The sequence below is a fragment of the Marmota flaviventris genome, chromosome 18 (assembly GCF_047511675.1).
Source record: "Marmota flaviventris isolate mMarFla1 chromosome 18, mMarFla1.hap1, whole genome shotgun sequence".
NCBI lineage: Eukaryota > Metazoa > Chordata > Mammalia > Rodentia > Sciuridae > Marmota > Marmota flaviventris.
Window position 1 is genome coordinate 3,179,156 of NC_092515.1, and position 9,743 is coordinate 3,188,898.

Genomic DNA, 9,743 nt, shown 5'->3' on the forward strand with positions numbered 1-9,743 from the left:
CCGTTTTGTCATTCCAGAAGAGACTGGTTTCTGTTGAGGGAACACATCCAAAGGCCACCTGTGGGGGTCCTCTCTGTGGGAGGGCTGGGTGAGCTGAGGGTGCTTGTTTGCAGGTGGAGCTAAATCAGGTGGGATACAAAATACATCTTTGAAGTCACTTGGGGAAGGACAGAAGGAATGAGAAAAAAATAAAAACAACACCAACAAACCAACCTCAGATGCCTGGAGGAAGCCTTTGGTGGGTTTCTGGAGGGACTAGTGCATAGAGTATGAAGGGCGGGCCGTCTCCCACCCCAGCTGGACCCACCATCAGTGAGGTCTGCGCTCACTAATGGGGTGTGGAAATGGACTAGCTTTTACCCGGGATGTCACAAAATGCCCAGGTCTTGGGAGGCGCTGGCTGAGACCAGGGTTGGCCCGTGGCCGTCACATCCCGGGTTTCCATACCACCTTGCTGACACCTGGGGAGCTCAGCGCTGCCCCCACCATTGCCTCCCCAGCAGCAGCATCAGCAGCTCTCAGCCAGCCTGCCAGAAGAGGGAAGGCATCCTTCCTAAGGTACAGAGGGGGCACGGAGGCTCAGTAAGGGACCTGCACAGCAGAGGTGGGAGAGGACGCGCTGACCTCCACCTGGGTCTGTCTGGCGCCAGAGACCATGCTGGTGCTTGTACACCCACCCACCCACCAGGCCATGCTCCCACCCAGGAGAGGGGCAAGCTGAGCCAGTGACATCTTTCCAGCAGACCTCACACAGCACCCCAAAGCCATCAGCTGTCCAGGGCTCCACATCCCAAGGCACAGTCACACATCATGGGGGCCTGAGCGTGTGAAACTTCCTCTCCTGTGAGCTGTGTCTTCACTCCCTGACCACTGACCCTGGCAGGAAGCTCCTCTTCTGGCTGTCCCCTCCCCCATGGGTTTTAGGGACAGGCAAACAGTCTGGCCTTCAGGCTCCACCCCACGTGTCCCTGTCAATCAGGAGGACTCAGACACCACTGATGTTAAAACAGTAAAGGAGGAGTGGGAGGCACCCAGAAAACGGCTCATGTTCCCCACTTCTCAGACCCATCATCTCCCCTCGACACATCAGGGGTCTCCAGAGATGAGCCAACAGGATAGATAGATTGCATGATGTCGATAAAGATATGCAAACCCACCCACAGAGTATAGAGGGAAAGAGAGGGGTCTATTCTGGGCATTGGGTCCCCCAATCCTGGAGGCCTAGAAGGCTCCCATCTGCCATCTGCAAGCTGGAGAACCAGGAAGGCAGAGCTGCAGTCCAAGTCCAAGGCCCTGAGATCAGGAGCTCCAGAGTCCCAGGGCCAGAGAACCTCATGAAGCTCCCAATTCAAGAGGAGAGTGCATCCACCCTTCCCCCACCTGCTTGTCCTATTTGGGACTCCCAAGGTTGCCTGAGGCTTGCCCACACTGACCAGGGCAGTCTTCCTTATTTTTTATTTTTGGCACGGTGGATTAGAACCAGGGGTATTTTACCATTGAGCTACATCCCCAGTCTTTTTATTTTTATTTTTTATTTGGAGACAGGGTCTTGTTGAGTTGCTTAGGGCCTCACTTAGTTGCACAAAGGATGGCCTCGCACTTGAACTTGGGATCCTCCTGCCTCAGCCTGCCAAGTCACTGGGATTACAGGCGTGCCCCACAGCTGTCCAGGGCAACCTTCTTTACTTGGTCTATGGATTCGAAGGCTTATCTCTTCCAGAAAGACCCTCACAGACCCAGCCAGCAACTGTGTTTTTCCAGCTTCTGGGCCTCTCATGACAATCAAGTTGACACATGATTAACCCTCGCGCTGCCAGTCACAGGCTTTCCCTGATCCTGGACTTGCTATGGCTCAGGTTTGCACCTTGTCCTTGTCCAGTTAGCCTAGGACACCGGAACCATCCTATGGTTGGCAGTGCCACTCATGTTCAGGAGGAGCAAGATGAGGCCAGAGTTGGGCCAGGGCTCTGGGAGTGGAAAGGAAGAGATTAAATTGAAAAGGATTAATAAAGTAGAATCAGAAGGGCTCAGTGACCAGCTGGGCATGGAGGCCAGGTTTTGCCTGTAGAGAAGTCACACACCACAGGTGGAACAAACTCTCATTAAAATCAATTAATTAATTATGATTGCAGCACTAGGGACTGAGCCCAGGGTCTCCTGCATGTAGGCAAGCACTCTACCCTGAGAGATACCCCAGCCCTGTTTTCTTTCTTGTTCCTCTCTTTGGTGCTGGGGTAGGACCCAGGGGTGCCTAACCACTGACCTACCTCCCGGGCTCTCCTTTTTAAAATATTTATTTTTTACTTGTAGTTGAACACAACACCTTTATTTTATTTATTTATTTTTATGTGGTTCTGAGGATCGAACCCAGGGCCTTACAGGTGCTAGGCAAAGGCTCTACCGCTGAGCCACAATCCCAGCCCCCATCCTGGGCCCTTTTTAAATTTTACGTTGAGGGCTGGGGATGTGGCTCAAGCGGTAGCGCAGTCACCTGGCATGCGTGCGGCCCGGGTTTGATCCTCAGCACCACATACCAACAAAGATGTTGTGTCCACCGAAAACTAAAAAATAAATATATTAAAAAAAAATTCTCTCTCTTTAAAAATAAATAAATAAATAAATAAAAAATGATCTCTCCCCAACACACTCTAGTTCACATGCTCTGTCATCTATTGGTTAGGGAGTTTTTGTTGTTGTTGTTTTGGTTTTTTTTTCAATTATACTTAAAAAGACATATCCCGTTTCCCATCTAAAAATATTCAACTTCGAACGTTTTTGGAAGATTCCGTACTTTCCAAACATATAATATGTGCTCTGATTTTCCTATATTTGAGACCAAAGATGCAAACTGATTATAGGGTCCACAAAGACCCGGGAGCGGGGAGCAGGTTGGGGACCTGAGACTCGCGCCCCCAGCGCGCCCGTGCGCTGGCAGCCTGGCGCGCCCCTGCCCCGCGCCCCGTTCCGCCTCATTGACCGGTGCTCTCACAGACACGCCCACCTCCCCGCTTCCATTGGGCGCTGGAGTCAGGGACTTGGACTGGAGGCTGGGGCACCGGCTATAAAAGGAGTGATGAGGAGCAGGTCAGGATTCCTGGCACAATTCCTCCTGTCCACCTTCGCGTAACCTCCTGGCGGCTTTTCCCGACCATATGGACCCCGGACGCCAGCTCCAAAGGGCTCAGGAGGGCCCTGGCTCGCCCTCACCTGTATCATCCTCTATCCAGAGGCGGCGGTCCTCTCGGGTACCGCGTGGACCCGCAGGTGAGGGAGGACCAGCGGAACCTGTGGGCAGGGGCGCAAGGGCCAGCCCCTGGAGGGCTGGGTGCGCTGAAGAAAGAGTTTGACACCTCTCTCTTTCCCTGTCCCCGTGCCCTCCCTCCCTCCCCATCTCCCCTCCCAGGAGCTGCAGTGGGCCAGACGCAACCTGGAACCCCCGCCGTGTGAGTGCTTAGCCTTGGCATCTGGAAGGGGAATGGAGGGGCTTCCGAGGGCGCCAAGCTCGGCCTGGGCGAGTGGAGTGGAGGGTCGGCGCCTGGACGTGCGCTGCTGTTTTCCAACCAAACACCCGTGGCTGGGCCCTCAAGACGGGGAAGAGGACCTCGGGCCCCTTACTCCCCTCCACCTGCAGAACTGGGGATCCTTTCTTCCTGTCCACTTAGGAAGCGCTTCACAATCGATGACTTTGAAATCGGGCGTCCTCTGGGCAAGGGCAAATTTGGGAACGTCTACCTGGCTCGACTGAAGGAGAACCATTTTATCGTGGCCCTGAAGGTCCTCTTCAAGTCCCAGATCGAGAAGGCGGGACTGGAGCACCAGCTGCGCAGGGAAATCGAGATCCAGGCGCACCTACGGTAAGGACAGGCTGTGCCTGGGCCTCTCACGCTGGCTCTCTACACCTGTTTCCCCTTCCTGCTGCACATCCCAACTCGGCCTTTCCCACTGCCCCCAAGTAAGCCCTTGGCCTTGATTTTCTGTGCTGCTCATTCCAGTTCAACCATATAAAGTTTCCTCCCTGGGTGGACATCCCAATCCTGACCATGGTCCCTGACCCCAGCACAGTTTGCCCCTTGTGTGACCAGTCACTGGTGATAGCAGTTTTGGGCTCAGGGAGAAGTTTGACCCACCCTCTGTTCCTCCTGCAGACACCCGAACATCCTATGCCTCTACAACTATTTCTATGACTCTCGCCGGATATACCTGATTCTGGAGTTTGCTCCCAGGGGTGAGCTCTACCACTTGCTGCAGAGAAGGGGCCCCTTGGATGAGCAGCGCACAGCCACGGTGAGGGGGCCTGGGCTCTGGGGACCTTGGGCTCACTGCCGCCTGTGGTGGAGTGGGGGGCTCTGGCTGGTCAGATTGCCTTATAAGTTGATTTCTGAATTTTATTCTGAGAATTTTAGATAGTGAATAATCCTCACATTTTGATACTTTAATTACCCTATGTGTATCCAGAATATTATTTCTTGAGTCTGACTCTACTCTCTTGTACAATATACAGGAGCCAAAAACACTTATTGAAAGGCTATGAGGGATTTACTAAATAAATGTATGGAACTCATAACTAGAAGTTTTTTTTTGTTTTTGTTTTTGTATTGGGAGAGGGGGAATGGATTCTGAGAATTGAACTCAGGGGCACTCAACCACTGAGCCACATCCCCAGCGCTGTTTTGTATTTCATTTAGACACAGGGTCTCACTGAGTTGCTTAGTGCCTCACCATTGCTGAGGCTGGCTTTGAACTCATTCTCTACCTGCCTCCGCCCCCAGAGCCTCTGGGATTACAGGCATGCACCACTGTGCCCAGCAGTAACTGGAGATTTCTAGAGGGCACCAGGACAGGACCCACAGCCATGGCCATGCCAACAGTGGTGGCTGGGCGGGTTGCTATCAGGATGAATGACTGACTCCAGGTAGCCTCCTGGTTCTCCTATTCCCTCTGTTGGGGCTCAAGTGTTTTGGGAGATGGTGATTGGCTCAGTGGAGGTTCTGTCTGGCTACTTGCTGTGGGAGGGCAATAGGACCTGTCCAGTTCAACATCCATCCTTTCCCCTTCCCAAACTGGACCTCTGGTGCCACTAAAAGGTGGTATTGGGGTGAGTTGCCAAGAGCAAGATTCCTCTGCACTCCCAAGGTTCACGAGGAGCATTCTGTCTGATGGGAAGTGTGGAAGGCTTGCCTTTCAGATGCCTTCACTTTGCTCACAGATAATGGAGGAGTTGGCAGACGCCCTGACATACTGCCACAACAAGAAGGTGATTCACAGGGACATTAAGCCAGAGAATCTGCTGCTGGGGCTGATGGGTGAGGTGAAGATTGCAGACTTTGGCTGGTCTGTGCACGCCCCCTCCCTCAGGTAGGTCAGATAGTCGTTGGGTGGGCCCCGTGGTTGGGTGGGCCCCGGGTGCCAGTGAAGAGTGGTCCAGTTGAATTCACTGCAAATGTAAGACCCAGATACAAACCTGGATTTGTACCTGAACACTGCCATTTTTAAGTAGAAAATGGTCAAATATTTCCTGGGCTGGAGATGTAGCTGAGTGGTAGAGGGTCTCTGGGTTCAATCCCCAGTACTGCAACTTAAAGACTTATTGTGGCCCAACTGGAACTTTTATTTTCTGATCTTTGTTAATGTATGACTTTAGCAATAAGATTTCATGTAATTACCTAATAACTTATGAACCATTGCCCCATATTGTATTGTATGAATAGATGAATGAATAGATTATGAATGAATAGATTAGAATCCATTCACTGTATGAATAGATTAGAATCCATTCACTGGGTCCTTAATGTACAAAGAATCACTCTGTTTCTTGATGCTGAGAATATTTTTGTGAAAGTGTTCTGGATCATGAGCTTAATGATTGCATGAATATCAAAACACATTGTTATGGTCCCGGTACTTGGTTTCTCTGTACCTTGGTCCATGATAAACGTTGGTGTCTTCAAACTCCGTGCTTGGGTAGGGACTTCCAGGATTTCTCTGATCTGGGCCTCTGCACAGTGCTCCCCTCTCCCTCCACCAGGAGACAGACTATGTGTGGGACTCTGGACTACTTGCCCCCAGAAATAGTGGAAGGCAGGACCTATGATGAGAAGGTGGACCTGTGGTGCGTCGGGGTGCTCTGCTATGAGCTGCTGGTGGGACGGCCACCCTTTGAGAGCCCCTCTCAGAGCGAGACCCAGAGGCGCATCCTCAAGGTGGGATGGCCACACGGTGGGCATATACGGGGAGCTGGGTGGGGGCAGCTGCTGAGCCTGGGGGGACTGGGGCACACACATGAGGTCACCTGCTATGGTCCTGAGGAGTGCCTTGAAGAGGCACAGAGAACATGGAGCAAAGAAATGAACCAGACTTCCCTTGTTTCTCCTTGGCCTCATCAGGTGGATGTGACATTTCCCCCCTCCATGCCCGAGGGGGCCCAGGACTTGGTTTCCAAGCTTCTGAGATACCAGCCCTCAGAGCGGCTTCCCCTGGCTCAGGTCCTGGAGCACCCCTGGGTGAAGGCGCACTCGCGAAGGGTGTTGCCTCCCGGTTTTCAGAAGGCTTCCTGAGCCCATCTACCTCTGTCCTTCGTGTGCATCCAGGGAAGGGAAGGCTCCTCCTTTGTCTTTTTAAATACAGGATGCTAATTAATAAAGACTTGAGTCATTTACTACAAGGGCTTTTTGGTTCTGTGCCTTGATGCTGCAAGTGGGCAGAGTGCTTTTTGTTTGTTTGTTTTTTGGAATCAGGAAAACTGCCCGCTGCTTTGAACATCAATCAGATGCCGGCAGAAATGCCTGTCAATCAGCCAGATCTCCTGACTAATGCCTGTCAATCAGCAGGACCCCCTGGCCAATCCTGGAGTTCAGCCAACTCCCCTGACCAACTCCAAGGGGGCAAGGGACCCTAAGAACACCTTTTCCTGTCCCAAGCCCTTCCCTTCCTGCTGTGAGCCCCATAAAAGACCAGTCCGGTCGAGCTGCCACGCGGTTTCTCCTCAGACCCTTCCCCTGTCCCCTCTGTGGGTCTGATCGAGTTCTGCCTGGGAGTGATATCTCAATAAAGCCTGTTCAGCGGCCCTTATAAATCTGCCTCCTTTGGTTGCTGCCTGCCTCGCCTGATCTGACGTCTTCTACTGTTGAGCACTGAGGTCCACCTGGGACTAGGTCCCCTTCTGGTCTTTTCTTTGTTTTGTAGGGGGACTGAACCCGGGGGGGGGGGGGTCTTTCTCACTGAGCCACAAACCCAGCCCCTTTTATATTTTGAGACAGGATCACCCTAAGTAGTTGAGGCTCTTGCTAATTTGGGAAGACAGTGATGATAAATTCCAACATTTTGGTTGTGGCTCAGTGGTACAGCGCTCACCTGTTGTGCATGAGGCATTGGGTTCCATCCTCAGCACCACATATAAATAAAATAAAGATATTGTGTCCTCCTAAAATTAAAAAATAATTATTAAAAGAAAATGTAGAGCTGGGCCCAGTAGTGCATACCTGTAAGACCTTTGCTGAGGAGGCTGAGGCAGGAAGATCAGGCGTTCAAAGCTAGTTTCAACTCTTTAGCAAGGCCCTTAGCAACTTAGCAAGACCCTGTCTCTAAACAAAGAATAAAAAGAACTGGAAAAGTGGCTCCCTGGTAAAGTACTCTTGGGTTCAATCCCCAGCATCCACATAGATCAATGAAAATGAGTGGAGGAGCTAAGCAGTGGAGGTCTGGCCTCCTATGTGTGAGGCCTTGAATTTGATTTTTCCCACACTGGAAAAATAAGTTGATAATAATAATACCTTGTGCTCCAGAAAACTAACAACTGGGTCTGAAGCCACAGGAAAAAGAAATTTTTTTTTTTTTTAAATCTTTTGTATATACTACTTTATCCCCAGCACCTAGGATGCAGCCCAGCACACCTCAGGTGCTCAGTATGAATTAAGTGATATGCATTAAATCTTGGAACTGATAAACAAAATAGGTGGGCACCTCTGGCCTTCAGAACCAGTCAATCCAGTCAGCAAGGAACCTTCCCCGACTCCCACTTTTTCCTAACTTCCCTCCCAGAGAAGGAAGTGTGAATCCAGGGGCAGTTTCCATTGTATACTGTGAATAGGACCCTCACCCACCTGAGCCTGAGCCTAAACAGGGGACTGGTAGGATTACTGGGCAGGAAAGGATTTACTAAACTGTGAGAATCTTGACAAAAGAAAGCATTGTCATTACCATTCAGAGAGCAGGCAGACAAAGCCAGGGATGGGGTAGGGGGTGCAGGCCTCAGGCCTCAGGGCACTGTTCAGGACCCATGATCACTTGCAAATTCAGTCCTCTCACTTCAGCAGAAACTTTTTTTTTCTTTTATGCTGCTGGGGTTTGGACCCAGGTGCACTCCACTGTCCCAGCCACTTTGAATTTTTTATTTTGAGCCATTGTCTTGCAAATTTCCCTTGGCTGGGCTTGAAGTGGTCTCCTCCTGCCTCAGCTTCCTGGTTAGAGGGGAGGAGTAGCCTGCTCCATGCCACGCAGCTCAGACTCAGGAAGGATTTCTTTCTTTTTTGAAGATACATATTGTTTTAGTTGTAGATGGACACCATGCCTTTGTGGGTCCCTTTTGTGGTGCTGAGGATCCAGCCTAGTGCTTCACACATGCTGGGCAGCACTCTACTGCTGATCCAAGGTCCCAGACTTGCAGGAACAAAATCTGGGGAGGGAAGCAGAGTCTCTCCTCCCCCATCCTCCCCCAACCCCCTCAGGCTGCCCAACCTCTCTTCCTAGGTTTGGATTTTCTCTTTCCTCTCACAATTCCAATGAACAAAGTCAAACCGCTCTGCCAGGCATGGTGGCCCTTGCCTGTAATCCCAGCAACAGGGGAGGCTGAGGCAGGAGGATAGAAAGGTGGAGGTCAGCCTGGACCCAACACCCCATCTCAAAATGAAAGGTACAAGGGCTGGGGTTGTGCCTCCATGGCAGAAGCACCATTGTCCCTGCATCCATCCTACACATGATAGTGCCCTTTAGCACTTGGCCAAGCCCCTGGACAGTACAGGGAACGGGAGAAGAGAGGCTCTGCTTCAGTTGGTTCTCTGGAGGGGAGATTGTGCTGTTACCGCTTTTGGCCAGTGAGGAGTCCTTGCTTCCTCAATGTTGAAGAATGACACCAAAGAAGCACGCCAAAGCAAGGTCAGAGTAGAAATTAGAAGATTATTAAAGGACAGCAGAAAAAACTTCTGGAGGAAGAAGGGGACCCAAGAGGTGGAATCCATGAAGTTGGTTGCCTCCCCTTTTTATAGTTTTGGTGATGGAATGTAGGTTGGAAGGCCCGAGGGGTGGGACACAGGTGGGCCAAACAACTAACCTGGGCAGGAAGGACTTCATTAACACTTCTTGGGATGGGCTATCTCCAAATCTGTTGGGGCTGTTTCCTGGGCTCCATTAACATTTCTTTGGGGTGGACTTTGGCCTAGGGACCTTCAGGGACTTCATTAACATTCCATGAGTTGTCCAGCATTTCCCTGATCATTCTCAGCATGGCCTCCATTTTAGATTTCACTCCATATTAGACCCGATTTACCGAACTACACTGGCTACCTAATTTTAAATCTGGCTTCAGTGCCATGTCTGGCTCCTGCTCTTCCGAGAGGCTGCTGTGCCCAGGGGTGCAGTGGAGTCTGTAGGCAATACCAACAGCAATCCCCGCACAGCAGCTTCACAATGAGTTTCATAGCATTTACTTCTTATTAGGTCTCATAATTCATCTAGAGGTGGTCTAAAGT

At 51.1% G+C, this 9,743-nt stretch overlaps 1 protein-coding gene across 1 annotated transcript; it reads left to right on the forward strand.

The window, feature by feature from the left end:
• Positions 1-3,152: 3,152 nt before the first annotated feature.
• On the forward strand, positions 3,153-6,554 carry LOC139702767 (aurora kinase C-like). The gene is made up of 7 exons (XM_071604917.1): positions 3,153-3,264; positions 3,404-3,443; positions 3,663-3,854; positions 4,146-4,284; positions 5,207-5,355; positions 6,026-6,200; positions 6,384-6,554. The coding sequence occupies exons 1-7, from the start codon at positions 3,153-3,155 to the stop codon at positions 6,552-6,554; spliced, it is 978 nt and encodes a 325-aa protein (XP_071461018.1).
• Positions 6,555-9,743: the final 3,189 nt, after the last annotated feature.